Source organism: Thalassophryne amazonica, chromosome 5 (genome assembly GCF_902500255.1).
Source record: "Thalassophryne amazonica chromosome 5, fThaAma1.1, whole genome shotgun sequence".
Classification (NCBI taxonomy): domain Eukaryota; kingdom Metazoa; phylum Chordata; class Actinopteri; order Batrachoidiformes; family Batrachoididae; genus Thalassophryne; species Thalassophryne amazonica.
This window is the reverse complement of record NC_047107.1, coordinates 6,268,531-6,285,230: the sequence shown is the minus strand read 5'-3', so window position 1 is coordinate 6,285,230 and position 16,700 is coordinate 6,268,531. Positions and strand designations below refer to the sequence as shown.

The following is a 16,700-nucleotide window of genomic DNA, read 5'->3' as shown; positions in this document are numbered from 1 at the left end:
CCAAAGTGGCATTTAGGGGTCCAGCCCAAATGGTCACCATTTTGTAAAGGAACCGTGAGGTGGACCTGCCCAAGCCCCCACATGACATCGTCCCACTTCAGGCCCTGCTGCCTTCTGGGTGTGGAGCAGAAGTCAACTAACTGCCAAAAACCAGCACTGGCCAAAATACTCTGAAAAATTCAAACCTGAATGGACCCCTGAGTATTGTGGGCGTGGTTTCTTCCTCTTTTATGAGCGTATAAAGCACAAAAAGGAAATGTTTAAGATCAGATCTTATAGAGCCACACGCACTCGTACACCTCAGAACCGGCCTTGTTGTTGACAGTTTGGCTTTTTTTTTTTGTTTTGTTTTGGTGCTACGTGTCCTGAGTAGAGCATCCTGGGAACCGCTTCTTGTGTCTTTCTGCATCTCACCTCTCACCTGTTTGCTTTCTGTGCTGTCTGAAAAGCAGCTTTGTTGGGTTGCTCTTTATTTCTGGACTTTACCTTAGCTCGACTCCTAGGACATTGTGGGATCTTTAACAAAGGTGTCTTAAATATCCCCTGACCCTCCTGCTGGTGTCTCTGTTGCCAAATTACACATGGTTAATAGGCTGGGTTCCATTTGTGGATATTTGTAGGCGTCCACAGCAGCATACTGGAGCTGGACAGTTTGTCACCCCCCCCCACCCACAATATCAGCATCCATTCCACTGGATTCACAGTACACTGCACAGCTCACCAGCACAAGACACCTCTGGTGTTGATGTGAGTGGAGAGAGTGAATAAAAACAAGACGTCGACTCACTTCACAAATCAAATATCAAAAAGTTGTGGAAATTGTTGAAATGATTTGCAGCTGAGAGTTGTTTTTGTTTCTCGTCATGAATCTTCTGTGTTTTCTCTGACAGTTTCCTGGTGGGTGGCGCAGTTGTATTGAGAAATGGTCTCCTGTTTTTGAAGAAGCAACATGATGTGGACAAATGAGTCCCTTCATAAAATGTAAGGGGTTTTTTGTTCAATGGATCTGAAGTCTGAGGTCGATCCAGATCACTGCCACATGTTTAAGTCCACCTGGTCTTTGCACCTGTAACTTTTATTTTTAAAATACTAATTTTGGGGGGGGCGACATGTAATGCTTCTTTAACACCGTGATTGTAACTAGTGAGGGAAGCCACCAAGACACCTACAGAGCTTAGAGGAGTTATAAGCTTCTGTGGCTGTGATTGGAGAAACTCTGCACACTGCAGTGTTTGTTAACTTCAGGGGTATCTTGATGGCTTCCCTCACTTCTTGTGCAGTCACTCGGTTCCTGTGAACTGCCTCGTCCAGGCAGATTGACCACAAAGTACGGTTTGAATTTCTTAATGATTGATGTCAGTGAAGTCCAAGAAAATGTTCGTGTTCAACACCAGGTCTCTGTCTCAATACTTTTGGACCTGTTTGTGTGTTTTGTGGTTTGCTTTGAGTTCCAGTATGCTGCTGGGACACCTGGAATAAGGACGGCTCTTGATGTCCAGATACTTATGGACCTGAGTCTGGTTTCATATCCTCGCCTCTCCTCCGGTCTTCTTTCTGTTTAGTTTAATGACGGCACTCGATGTTGGTGCCACTTGAGTTTTTGGGTTGTTGGTTAACTTCTGAGTCGTATTTAAGCTGTGCACGGCTCTGTGTGTGTGTGTGTGTGTGTGTGTGTGTGTGTGTGTGTGTGTGTGTGTGTGTGTGTGTGTGTGTGTGTGAGCAGCTGTGGAGTTTCTCTCCTGTCAAGGGACGACAAAACATGAGATTATTGATCAGTGGGGTGGATTATAATTTAAATCAGTTGGGTTCAGATGGAGATTTTTGATTTTGAACGTTTGAATTCTTTGCCTCAGGATCTGTTGTGTTAAATTTTAACTGTTGTATTTTATTGGTGTGACACTTTGCACTGTTGTAAAAACATGTCCTTTGTGTTTTTGTTTGTTTTTTCTTCGTTGTCTTTGTTGTCTTGAATTATTGAATCTATTTGTACTTTTGTATCGTTTGCCTTCAGGTGGCGCCACTGTTCGCTCGTATCACATCGTTTAGTTTTTGAACGTGTTTCGAGCTGGATTTTCATTCCGTTTGAAGAAGCTGTGGTTTGGTGGACACAAACACGTGGTCTGTATTAGGCCTCAGCGTCTCACTTCAGACCACCGCGACCGAGTCAGAACATCTCAATTTGATCAGCTGGAACGGAATGAAGGTCCTGTCATTTTATGTTTTTATTCCATAAGAACCAAAGAGTTTCCATCGTTAAGTAGTTCTACGTTTTTCTTTATGTTTGAAAGCGGTGAATAAACCAGAAACGCGTCCTGAGAGAACAAGTCATCCTGAAATCAGTTTCTGTTCAAGCATCGTTCATGTCGGGTTTTTATTTCTGCTGGTTCATTGTCTGTTTGTTTAAGCGATACAAGAATTTGGAAAGCAGAAGTTGAGCCTGTCTTTTCTTCGTCCAGCAGCAGAGCTGCCATTTGAAGCTGCTCCGCGTACTTGTGCGCCCTCTGCAGGTAACGGGCAGCAGCGGGGGAACAGAAAGCGTTCAAGTCCCATCTTATGCAGATGTGCCATACATCTGAAAATGTTGAACTGCTTTCTCTTTTTAATAAATGTGCTATTTTATCAGAATGTATTTCTGTGAGTTTATGATGCAGACTTTGTATTAAATGTGGGATTAAAAGTTAGATTTCAGAACTCCGTGTTGGACGTACACGCTCAGTCCAAACATGGAAACAAGTTATTGATTATATTTGTCTTATTTCTCTAACTTAAAAAGAAGCACTGTGTTCAAATTTCCCCTCCAGCTGTTTTTAGACCACAGAACTGAAAAAACACAATTTGAGAAAGTAAAAGTCCTGTGGTTCAGTAGAAACACTCAACTCACTCGGTTCAAAGGTTTTTCTAACCCTTTTTAAAAAAAAAAAAAAAAAATGAGCTGCAGACAAATTGACTGAAAACTTTTATTTCTATAATCACTGCAAAACAGTGTCCTTTAAAGTGCTTCTGAAATTTTAAAAACAGATCACAGATCAAAATAACTAAAACAAAAAATGCTGTCATAATTAAAAACAAATAGTGAACTTGTTCTATAGATTATAAATATGCCATTTTTGTTTTTCTCCTCACCCGTTAGTTCAAAGGCATCACAGCTACATGTGTTTGGGTTATATGTTCGATTTTTTTTTTTTTTTTTTTTTTTTTTACACACCTAAAACAGGTGGTTTCTTGAACCAGCTGCATGAAGAGTCTCATGGCACATGCGTGTGGCCGGACTCTTCCTTTCTGAATCAGGCGTTTCCTTCCTCTCCTGCTGAGCTGCCCAACATATACATATAAAATACTTTGTGTGTCCATGAAGCTGATCATGTGACAGTTGCATTGTTTTACTGTTTGGGGGCGTTCTCCAGCCCTCGGTCCGCCACTTTGACACTCCAGCTGGAAGCTGCAGAGCGGTAACTGTGCAGGTTTAAACGTTCAGCAGGCTGACGTTTTCACTCGGGGTCGGAGGCGCCGCAGCAGATCCGATGTGGATCCGCAGATTCCTGCAAATTTCTACCGTGTTGATTTGGCACCAGTTTTACGCTGGATGCCCGTCCTGAGACAATGCCGCATGACATGGAGGATGGACACGTGGGTCTGGAACTGGGAACCATCTGTTTTAGAAGCAAAGTGGCCTCTGCGCTGCCCTCGGCCAACGTGGCATCCTCTGTTATTTGTCCAGGTGCTGTTTTCCCACCAGCTGAGCAAACATCTTAAAATAGAATCGCTGCTCCAGTCGGGACCAAAGCGTCCAGCGGAGGAAAATGGCTGAATCAGCTCCATGAAGACAAAAACCATGACTGACTCCAGCACGTATTTACATCACAAACGCAAACTACCATTTATAAATTAGTATGTTACATTGAAGTGCATCCTTCCTCCAAGGCCACAGGACACGTCTTCATCTGTAGGACAGAACTATGAACGGCATGTGTGCGAGTCGGACTCCACCGGGTCCACAGGACACTTTGGATCCAGCCCGGCTGCAGCCCAGAGCCACACCCAGGTCCACGGCGGGCAGCCCCTCCCCCCACCTATAGCCGGCCGTGTCCTGCGCCACCTGTGGAGGCATCCGCCACATGTTCACCAAGGCTGGGCCAACTCTGGCACCGCCTGCTGCTTCCTGCAAAGCCTGGAACAGGAAGAGCAGATCCACGCTGAGCTCCATCACGTCACCTTGCGGCCACACGTTGAACCTGCAGAGAGGAACAGATGGTTACTCGCACTAAAACAACTAGTCAACAAACAGAAAAAAAAATACCTGTTTTGGTAACGAGTTGTTTAAAGTGCTTGTAAGCTAACACAAAAACCATGCAGCCCCGCTTCAAGCAACTTTAGAGCAACTCTCAAAGAGGCAGAGTGACATCGACTAATCAGTTAATCAGCAACAAAACCATCATTTCTGTCCAAATCTAATATGTTTCTTATATATATTGTCAAAGTTAGTGAAAAATAATGACTTCTAAATCTAAAAACACTGTCTTTGTAACCAGATAAAACCTCTGAAGTGACGGACATCTGACAGCGACGTTAGCATGCACGCCCTGGGAACCTCCATCAGGTGACAAAGCAAACTGCTCGTCACCGTCATTTGTAGCTAACGTGATCATCTCTTTACGTACAAATCTGTGGTGATGACTTTGATACCGGGTCCCTTTGGAGGATCCTTGGGCACCGCTGGAACCAATTTGTACCAAACGTGGTTACTGAGAGAGACCAGGATGATGAGTCATAGATGATTGTTTTAATCAATCAATCAACTTTTTTTTTTATATAGCGCCAAATCACAACAAACAGTTGCCCCAAGGCGCTCCACATTGTAAGGCAAGGCCATACAATAAATATGAAAAACCCCAACGGTCAAAACGACCCCCTATGAGCAAGCACTTGGCCACAGTGGGAAGGAAAAACTCCCTTTTAACAGAAGAAACCTCCAGCAGAACCAGGCTCAGGGAGGGGCAGTCTTCTGCTGAGACTGGTTGGGGCTGTGGGAAAGAACCAGGAAAAAGACATGCTGTGGAGGGGGGCAGAGATCGATCACTAATGATTAAATGCAGAGTGATGCATACGGAGCAAAAAGAGAAAGAAACAGTGCATCATGGGAACCCCCCACAGTCTACGTCTAAAGCAACATAACCAAGGGATGGTCCAGGGTCACCCGATCCAGCCCTAACTATAAGCCTTAGCGAAAAGGAAAGTTTTAAGCCTAATCTTAAAAGTAGAGAGGGTGTCTGTCTCCCTGATCTGAATTGGGAGCTGGTTCCACAGGAGAGGAGCCTGAAAGCTGAAGGCTCTGCCTCCCATTCTACTCTTACAAACCCTAGGAACTACAAGTAAGCCTGCAGTCTGAGAGCGAAGCGCTCTAATGGGGTAATATGGTACTACGAGGTCCCTAAGATAAGATGGGACCTGATTATTCAAAACCTTATAAGTAAGAAGAAGAATTTTAAATTCTATTCTAGAATTAACAGGAAGCCAATGAAGAGAGGCCAACACGGGTGAGATATGCTCTCTCCTGCTAGTCCCCGTCAGTACTCTAGCTGCAGCATTCTGAACCAACTGAAGGCTTTTTAGGGAACTTTTAGGACAACCTGATAATAATGAATTACAATAGTCCAGCCTAGAGGAAATAAATGCATGAATTAGTTTTTCAGCATCACTCTGAGACAAGACCTTTCTGATTTTAGAGATATTGCGTAAATGCAAAAAAGCAGTCCTACATATTTGTTTAATATGCGCTTTGAATGACATATCCTGTCAGCTTTATCTATCCATGAAGCCAGAGGATACGCACCAATTAGCTAAACTGCAGGATTGTCTTACAGACATAAAGACATGGATGACCTCTAATTTCCTGCTTTTAAACTCAGATAAAACTGAAGTTATTGTACTTGGCCCCACAAATCTTAGAAGCATGGTGTCTAACCAGATCGTTACTCTGGATGGCATTTCCCTGATCTCTAGTAATACTGTGAGAAATCTTGGAGTTATTTTTGATCAGGATATGTCATTCAAAGCGCATATTAAACAAATATGTAGGACTGCCTTTTTGCATTTACGCAATATCTCTAAAATCAGAAAGGTCTTGTCTCAGAGTGATGCTGAAAAACTAATTCATGCATTTGTTTCCTCTAGGCTGGACTATTGTAATTCATTATTATCAGGTTGTCCTAAAAGTTCCCTAAAAAGCCTTCAGTTGGTTCAGAATGCTGCAGCTAGAGTACTGACGGGGACTAGCAGGAGAGAGCATATCTCACCCGTGTTGGCCTCCCTTCATTGGCTTCCTGTTAATGCTAGAATAGAATTTAAAATTCTTCTTCTTACTTATAAGGTTTTGAATAATCAGGTCCCATCTTATCTTAGGGACCTCATAGTACCATATTACCCCATTAGAGCGCTTCGCTCTCAGACTGCGGGCTTACTTGTAGTTCCTAGGGTTTGTAAGAGTAGAATGGGAGGCAGAGCCTTCAGCTTTCAGGCTCCTCTCCTGTGGAACCAGCTCCCAATTCAGATCAGGGAGACAGATACCCTCTCTACTTTTAAGATTAGGCTTAAAACTTTCCTTTTCGCTAAGGCTTATAGTTAGGGCTGGATCGGGTGACCCTGGACCATCCCTTGGTTATGTTGCTTTAGACGTAGACTGTGTTTCATAATTATTGTATGGCCTTGCCTTGCAATGTGGAGCGCCTTGGGGCAACTGTTTGTTGTGATTTGGCGCTATACAAGAAAAAAGTTGATTGATTGAAGTTGATTCTCAGCATCTGTGTGGATATTAAAATCGCCCACTATAATTATCTTATCTGAGCTAAGCACTAAGTCAGACAAAAGGTCTGAAAATTCACAGAGAAACTCACAGTAACGACCAGGTGGACGATAGATAATAACAAATAAAACTGGTTTTTGGGACTTCCAATTTGGATGGACAAGACTACGAGACAAGCTTTCAAATGAATTAAAGCTCTGTCTGGGTTTTTGATTAATTAATAGGCTGGAATGGAAGATTGCTGCTAATCCTCCACCCCGGCCCGTGCTACGAGCATTCTGACAGTTAGTATGACTCGGGGGTGTTGACTCATTTAAACTAACATATTCATCCTGCTGTAACCAGGTTTCTGTTAGGCAGAATAAATCAATACGTTGATCAATTATTATATCATTTACCAACAGGGACTTAGAAGAGAGAGACCTAATGTTTAATAGACCACATTTAACTGTTTTAGTCTGTGGTGCAGTTGAAGGTGCTATATTATTTTTTCTTTTTGAATTTTTATGCTTAAATAGATTTTTGCTGGTTATTGGTGGTCTGGGAGCAGGCACCGTCTCTACGGGGATGGGGTAATGAGGGGATGGCAGGGGGAGAGAAGCTGCAGAGAGGTGTGTAAGACTACAACTCTGCCTCCTGGTCCCAACGCTGGACAGTCACAGTTTGGAGGATCCAAGAAAATTGGCCAGATTTCTAGAAATGAGAGCTGCTCCATCTAAAGTGGGATGGATGCCGTCTCTCCTAACAAGACCAGGTTTTCCCCAGAAGCTTTGCCAATTATCAATGAAGCCCACCTCATTTTTTGGACACCACTCAGACAGCCAGCAATTCAAGGAGAACATGCGGCTAAACATGTCACTCCCGGTCTGATTGGGGAGGGGCCCAGAGAAAACAACAGAGTCCGACATTGTTTTTGCAAAGTTACACACCGATTTAATGTTAATTTTAGTGACCTCCGATTGGCGTAACCGAGTGTCATTACTGCCGACGTGAATTACAATCTTACCAAATTTACGCTTAGCCTTAGCCAGCAATTTCAAATGTCCTTCGATGTCGCCTGCTCTGGCCCCCGGAAGACAATTGACAATGGTTGCTGGTGTCGCTAACTTCACATTTCTCAAAACAGAGTCGCCAATAACCAGAGTTTGATCCTCGTTTGTGTCGTCGAGTGGGGAAAAACGGTTAGAGATGTGAACGGGTTGACGGTGTACACGGGGCTTCTGTTTAGGGCTACGCTTCCTCCTCACAGTCACCCAGTCAGCCTGCTTTCCCGACTGCCCGGGATCTGCCAGGGGGGAACTAACGGCGGCTAAGCTACCTTGGTCCGCACCGACTACAGGGGCCTGGCTAGCTGTAGAATTTTCCACGGTGCGGAGCCGAGTCTCCAATTCGCCCAGCCTGGCCTCCAAAGCTACGAATAAGCTGCACTTATTACAAGTACCGTTACTGCTAAAGGAGGCCGAGGAATAACTAAACATTTCACACCCAGCGCAGAAAAGTATGGGAGACAGGAGAAGCCGCCATGCTAAACCGGCTAAGAGCTAGTAGCTGCACTAAGCTAGCGGATTCCCAAAAACACACAAAGTGAATAATGTGCAAATAATCCAGAGGTGATTCAGCAGAAGGAGTGCCCCAATCAAGGCACCAAACAGGCCATGAAGCAGCACAGGGAACGCACAACAACGGTGCTAAAATAAAATAAAAAATAAAAAAATAAAAACGAAAGCGTTAGCAAGCTAATTAGCTTGCCAACGCTAATGAAAGTTAGCTGATAAAAGTGCTCCGTCGCGATGTTTCAACCGTTAGAGGTCTTCCTTAGGCATTGGAGCACAGGGTAACAAAACCGCAGTCTAATCAAAACTATATTATATCTTTCCAGGCATTGAATTGAGGTCTTGTCAGCCGTGGCCAGAGAAGAAACTGAACGTTAAAGTTGCTCCAATTTTGTAAAATATGATGCAAATTATTGGTTGAGTTAATAGCATTTTAAAAAGGAATAGTTTGTATCAACATGTCATACAATCCAATGGATGTCGACCTTGTTTGAACTTTACTTTGGAGACCAAACATTCAACACAGTCACAACTATTCCATTTATTAATCATTTTATTTCAACCAATAATTTGCATAATATTTTTTTACCAAAACTGGAGCAACTTTAACTTTTGACGCCTGTACAAACTGAAACTGACCTTTATCACCATTTTTGCTGTTTTTAACCCCATAACTCCAGAACATTCACTCACAGGTAGTCCAAACTATACCTTTTTGGAATAGTTATGATCAGACAAATAACGTGGTATAGTTTTCAACATGATTGGAGCATTTTTAAATTTTGACCCCTGTGTAATTCTTTATTGACCCCTGTAGCTCATTAGAGGTCAGCTCCAGGATGGCTCTATATCTGAAAATAAACATTAGATAATTTAGAATGTGTGACAAATTCCATGCTTTTTATCACAAAATGAACAACTGTTTTGCTGTGCCGCCCCACTAAAAAACTATTAGGGAGTCTTAAAGAACTCGTATGATGACTCATCCGAGCGTCTCAGCACAGAGCAGTTGGTGGACCAGGATGATCCTTGGCATGCATCATGCTATGTCAGTAAAACAAGTGCTGAGAATCTACGCTATGCAACAGTCACCATCATCATCTTGCACACCTGACACATCAGAACCAATGGAAGATGATCCTGAATCACTGAGAATATGTCGCTCAAAAGTGGGAGGGACAGATTGGACCAAATCTTTTTTTGTTGTTGTTGTTGTTTTTTGTTTTTTTCAAAACACAAGAAGGACCATGAGCTCATCATGGCAAGGGACAGAATTTTGCAAATAGCAACCTCAAGAAAAGATGAAGACATGTTGAGGATACTCCGTGTTCGATACCACAGGTCACGTCATGCATCGTACATATCGGGAGAATTTGTCATCTTCATGAAATCCTGAATATTTCAAAGAATCTGTCTACAAAACATTGTTTACAACTCTGACTGATGAAATCACATCTGACCTGAATGATGGAAAAGCATTTGAGATACAGTAGTGTTCAGAATAATAGTAGCATCTGTTGTTGACGCTACAAACTCAAAACTGTTATGTTCAAACTGCTTTTTTAGCAATCCTGTGAATCACTAAACTAGTATTTAGTTGTATAACCACAGTTTTTCATGATTTCTTCACATCTGCGAGGCATGGAGTCAACCAGCTTGTGGCACCTTTCAGCTGTTATTCCACTCCAAGATTCTTTAACAACATTCCACAGTTCATTCACATTTCTTGGTTTTGCTTCAGAAACAGCTTTGTTGATGTCACCCCACAAGTTCTCAATTGGATTTAGGTCCAGGGATTGGGCAGGCCACTCCAAAACTTTAATTTTGTTGGTTTGAAACCAAGATTTTGCTGGTTTACTAGTGTGCTTGAGGTCAGTGTCTTATTGAAACACCCATTTCAAGGGCATGTCCTCTTCAGCATAAGGCAACATGACCTCTTCAAGTATTTTGACATATCCAAACTGATCCTTGATACCTGGTATGTGATATATAGGCCCAACACCATAGTAGGAGAAACATGCCCATATCATGATGCTTGCACCACCATGCTTCACTGTCTTCACTGTGAACTGTGGCTTGAATTCAGAGTTTGGGGGTCGTCTCACAAACTGTCTGCGGCCCTTGGACCCAAAAAGAACAATTTTACTCTCATCAGTCCACAAAATATTTCTCTATTTCTCTTAAGGCCAGTTGATGTGTTCTTTGGCAAACTGTAACCTCTTCTGCACATGTCTTTTATTTAACAGAGGGACTTTGCAGGGGATTCTTGCAAATAAATTAGTTTCACACAGGCGTCTTCTAACTGTCACAGCACTTACAGGAGCTGATCATTGATCATCCTGGAGCTGATCAATGGGTGAGCCTTTGCCATTCTGGTTATTCTTCTATCCATTTTGATGGATCTTTTCCGTTTTCTTCCCCACGTCTATGTTTTGTTTTGTTTTTGTTTGTTTTTTTTGTCCATTTTAAGGCATTGGAGATCGTTGTAGATGAACAGCCTATAATTTTTTGCACCTGCGTATAAGTTTTCCCCTCTCCAATCAACTTTTTAATCAAACTACGCTGTTCTTCTGAACAATGTCTTGAACATCCCATTTTCCTCAGGCTTTCAAAGAGAAAAGCATGTTCAACAGGTGCTGGCTTCATCCTTAAATAGTGGACACCTGATTCACACCTGTTTGTTCCACAAAACTGACAAACTCACTGACTGAATGCCACACTACTACAGTATTATTGTGAACACCCCCTTTTCTACTTTTTTTTTTTTTACTAACAGCCCAATTTCATAGCCTTAAGAGTGTGCATATCATGAATGCTTGGTCTTGTTGGATTTGTGAGAATCTACTGAATCTACTGGTACCTTGTTTCCCATGTAACAATAAGAAATATACTCAAAACCTGGATTAATCTTTTTAGTCACATAGCAATAATATTATTCTGAACACTACTGTAAGTGCTTTGTTGGAAAAATATAAAGTTCTGTATATTGAACAATGTGCAGGCAGACTGCCATGTAGACTGTACTTAAAGAGTTTAAAACATCACAGTGTGATGGCCTTGTCCCTTTGGTTAAAATCAACACCACGTGGTTGAGAAACAAGAAAATGTGCTTTTGTCTGAATGTGACATGTAATTATATTTCAAATTTGACACTGAATCCATTATTTCATGTTTTATGTTGTTGTGTGTTTGTCATTAACTGAAGCAGAATCATTGTGTCTGTTTTAATACATTTAGAAATTGATTTAAAGGATTTGTTTTGGTCAAATGTATTTTCATGGTTTCGAGACAAACTGAGTGCTTTTCGTGTTACTTCACACCAGTTTTTCACTGCTGTCTGTTTGTACACTACATCCATCCAAATTAACATATATTTGTTTTTCTGGTGTCAACGGTCAGTTTGATGTGCTACATGTTACAGTTCATGCAACGATCTTATCTGTGGTGAAGGTTGAATAAACCCTTTATTAAAAACAGCTGCCATCAATTTAAACAATTAAAACCTTTTACTGGGTTCATATCAAGCATTAAAAAAATACATTCTAAAAAAAAAAACATATGTCAAAGTCACATGACTGATGTTTTCTAGAATTCACTTTCTGCTCTGTACTTTGACCAAACGTGCACAGAGCTCTGGATTATTATAATTATGAATAAAGAGACGACATATTTATATTCTTCATATAAAATGTTTGACAGCAGGTCTGTTTTCAGTGAGCTGCTGCTGGAGGCCAGATATCAGCTAAAAAACAAAAAAAGAAACAAACTAACAGGACAGGACGTGGACAGTTCAAGACGTAAACCGGTCAGGACGTGGACAGGATGTGGACAGTTCAAGACAGACGGGTCAGGATGTGGACAGGTCAGGATGTGGACAGGACAGGATGTGGACAGTTCAAGATATGCGTGGACAGTTCAAGATATGCGCAGACAGGTCAGGAGGTGGACAGGTTAGGATGTGAACAGTTCAAGACAGACAGGTCAGGATATGGACAGTTCAGGATGTGGACAGTTCAAGACAGACCGGTCAGGATGTGGACAGTTCAGGATGTGGACAGTTCAAGACAGACCGGTCAGGATGTGGACAGGTTAGGATGTGAACAGTTCAAGACAGACAGGTCAGGAGGTGGACAGGTTAGGATGTGAACAGTTCAAGACAGACAGGTCAGGATATGGACAGTTCAGGATGTGGACAGTTCAAGACAGACCGGTCAGGATGTGGACAGTTCAAGACGTGGACAGGTCAGGATGTGGACAGTTCAAGACAGACATGTCAGGATGTGGACAGTTCAATACACACAGGTCAGGATGTGGACAGGTCAAGACGTGGACAGGATAGGATGTGGACAGGTCAAGACATAGCCCAGTCAGGATGCAGACATGTCAGGATGCGGACTTGTCAGGACGTGGACAGGACAGGATGTGGACAGTTCAAGTCACAGGTCAAGATGTACATAGGACTGGATGCAGACGGGTCAAGACGCGACACAGACAGGTCAGGACGTGGACAGGTCACACTGGAATCTGATGTTGGCTGCATTAAAAAGAATTGTGACAAGATCAGGGTGACCAGATGTCCCACTTTGTGCCGCAAATTTAAATGGTTTTTGTCGTTAGTGACAGGCAGGCTTCAGTTTTGAAATGCATGTTTTAAAAATGTATGTTTTTAAATGTGCATTTCAAAACTGGACCCTGACTGTCACTAACAACGCCAAAAACATCTCAGTTTGTGGCACAAATTGGGATATCTGGTCACCCTAGACAAGACAAAAAAACATGGTATCAGAGCAGCAGATCAGACTTCAGTATTCAGGACTGTGGTCTGAAGGTCATGACCTGGATCTAACCTGACCCCAGATCCAGAACCACACGTGTAAAGAGGCTAAATCTGATGTGGGGAACAAAAAGAATCAGATCTGTTCTGTCCACACGACACAAAAGGATCAGAGAGCAGGGACATGGCGGTAAAGTCGCAGGTACCTTGTAGGAAGGCTGCGTTTGGTCAGGGATGGCAGCACTGGGCGCACATCCAGACGTTCTGGATTGAAAATCTGTAGGTGGAGCTCAGCTCGCGTCACTGTCAACAACAGAATGTCTCTGGACACCACAAACTCCAGATCTGTGCCTGAGGAGGAGGAGGAGCCAGAGGAACAACAATGAGTCAGAGCCACAGCATGTTTACACAGAGTCCAGTTTGAAAAGTACCACAAGTAACCCAACCAGAGACCTGACATTTCTTGGAACATGAAGACATTAATGTGATGATAAATGAAAACATTAAACACCTTCAAAGTGCATTTCTCAGCAGACCTACGATGAGTTTAGTCTTAAATATCCAAAAGGAGTTTGACGTTTTATCATCTGATGAACTTCAGATGATTTGTCCCTGTTTGTGTTTGGTTTTATTGTTTCACTTGTTTGTTTTCTTTGTTTGTGTCTCTTTTTTTTTTGGTCTTTTATTCCTGATATTTTGCCACCATCACAGACCATTAAAGGCTGTGTCTCGCAGTGAGACCATATTCACAGTTGATGGAGGTTATTGGGGAGGTGATAGTCTAGTGGTTAAGCGTTGGGCTTGAGACCAGAGGATCCTCAGTTCAAATCCCAACCTGACAGGAAAATCACTATAAGGGATTAAGGACCTTGGGTAAGGTCCTTAATCCCCCATTTACTCCCGGTATGTAGTGTGCTGCCTTGTATGGCAGCACCCTCACATCGGGGTGAATGTGAGGCGTTATTGTAAAGCGCTTTGAGTGTCTGATGCAGATGGAAAAGCGCTATATAAATGCAGGCCATTTACAAACGTGTTGAGGCGGTTTTGCAGGCGAGAGAAAGCAGCTACTCCGGTTAGCGGTGTAGGCTAACACTTACTGACACGATGTCTCCCATCTGCCTCGTCTTTTCTTCTCCACTGGGACCTGAATAAAAAACAAACTTTTTGCGACTGCTTTAGTGATTGCAGCTGAAAGAAAACAGTAAACCATTTATACGTATGAAGTTATGCTGTGTATATATTGCGCAACGGAGCTGAGGTCCCTATAAGTGGTCAAATCCCACGATATCACGCAGACGGGACTGCGGTGCCCTATCAGGGGTCAAATGAGGACAAAGGGGCGGAGCCTTGGTGTATTTTTTGGTGTGAATGAGATGGTTGCAGTGAAAACCACAGCAGTGCTGCACCAATGAAAGAAGGGAAAAAAAAACCCCACAACCCTCTTGCTGTGAGGACTGTTGCCTCACAGCAAGAAGGTTGTGAGTTTGATTCCCACCAGGTCCTTTCTGTGTGGAGTTTGTATGTTCTCCCTGTGTTTGAGTGAGTTTCCTCCAGGCTTCCTCCCACATCCAAAGACATGCAGGTTTTAGGTGAACTGGACACTTTGAAAAATTGTCCGTAGGTGTGCGTCTGTTTGTTTGTCTGTACGTGTCTCTGCAACAGACTGGCGTCATGTCCAGGGTGAACCTGCCTATGACTGCTGGGACAGGCTCCAGCCCCCCGTGACCCTTGACTGGAGTAAGCAGGTATAGAGGATGGATGGATGGATATTTCATAGTGATGAAGACACTTGGTTGCTCTTCCTCTGGTGTAAGGGACTCAAACCCAAAATGACACAAACACCAACAAGCTGATGGATTAACTTCACATGGGGCAAGTTCAGAATTACAAGAACTTGTACCTAGTGGCAGCGCCAAGGGGGAGCTTGGGGGGCTTAAGCACCCCCTCAGCCCCCCCCCAATAATTCTGCCAATAATGTGAATTGTGACTGACATATTTGTGGATCTCAACTGCAGTTTTGCACTGAGAATATCTCAATATTGCATAACTAAGCAAAGTGATGAATGTGTGTGTTCAGTGATCCACCAATGCTGAATCACCCTTCACAAACAGAATTTTCAGTTTTGCGAATAAACATTTATTTGTAAAAACCCACACACAAGTTACAAACAGAAATTTGTGTTTGTGGATCACAAAGCACGTGTACAAATCAAAGGATATTTGTAAATCACCCTCTGTGCATTTGCAAGTATTAATGAGACAAATTTACCTCCAAAAATTTAGGTTTAATAAATATTTATTATGGCCACTCTTAAAACTTCACTTATCTTTATAATTTTATTACTGGGAAATTTTAGAATTGATTTAGATGAGATATACTTATTATCTCACAGGAATATATCACAATTATCTGGGAACTACTTTTTGCACAGGAATTCATCAAGCATGTCGGCCGTAGCCGCGCACGAACACAGTACAGAAGCTGTATGAGGGTAGGTTGAAAAGTTCTAAGGCTTCCCATGAAGGAGTAATGCATTAACTGCATTACAGTGAGCCTTAGAACTTTTCAGCCCACCCTCGTATATCGTTGTTCGGCAATCAATCTAAGTGATGTGTGTGTGCATTGATACCACATTTAAGAGGAACACCGGTGACTAAAACATATACCTTGGTATTTATAAAGTAATTTACCATATATTGTTCATTTCGACGACATTTTGTGGAGCCCCTCCAACTTTTACCCCAGCCCCCCCAACAAAAATTTCCTGGCGCCGCCATTGACTTGTACGAGCTTTACTATAAATATATCCACTCTGAGCGTGCAACATTAACGCACGCTAAAAAAAAAGTTAAATAAAATAAAAGTTAAAATTAAATAAAAGTTAGTTGTTTCACCAACATTTTTTCAAATCTTTTTTTTAAATCAGGTCTCAAAAAAAAAACATCCTAACTGCATAAATTGTGTGTCTGACTCACATCAGGAGCCACAACTGAACACACACAGACGCACAGCTGTGCATGTTGTGTACATCGTGCACACTGGGGTCAAGATGGTGTCGTGAGCAGCATGTCTGTCGTAAAACAATGAAAAGTGTGTATATATGTGCCCCCCCCCCCCCCCCACACACACACACACACACACACACACACACACACACAGACACACACACAGAGCAGGATTGTTTGGAATGTTGTTGCTTTGGGGGCACCAAAAGCCCTGTGAGTGAAGGTTTGATGGTTGTGAGTTCTACACCCAGAGAGCTGCTGCGCTCAGACATTTACAAACTCATCAGGGTCATTTTGTGTTTTTCACGATGTCCTTCATCTGTTCTTTAGTCAGGTGGAATAATTATACAGCAAACATCATTAATGAGACTTTAAAAAAAACAAGTGAGTGCAGAGGTTTGCATTTATCATCCACACGGGCTCAAATACACACAAACATTAAAGGAAATCTTTACATAAGTGATGCTGAAGTATTTTAACATGACAAGACCAAGTCCTACTAACTCCTCATTAGAGATCATGACTGACTGCAACTGGTCGTTTCTATTTGCCGGCATGAAAAGGACGT

General features: G+C 42.5%; 1 protein-coding gene across 2 annotated transcripts in view; it reads right to left on the bottom strand.

Moving 5' to 3' along the window:
* The window catches only part of si:ch211-170d8.2 (uncharacterized protein LOC571755 homolog), a 33,343-nt gene that overhangs the window by 12,762 nt on the left and 3,881 nt on the right, over positions 1-16,700 (bottom strand). The window contains exons 2-4 of one of the 2 annotated variants that reach the window (XR_004560608.1): positions 13,333-13,477; positions 3,826-4,232; positions 3,079-3,083 (exon numbers count right to left, since the gene is read on the bottom strand). Coding sequence is in view for 1 of the 2 variants with exons in the window: in XM_034169688.1 (XP_034025579.1) it covers positions 3,938-4,232; positions 13,333-13,477 (440 nt within the window). In the remaining variant the exon portion in view is untranslated. Of the gene's footprint in view, positions 1-3,078; positions 3,084-3,173; positions 4,233-13,332; positions 13,478-16,700 lie in introns of those variants that run through there. The other variant, XM_034169688.1, reaches the window with a different exon arrangement.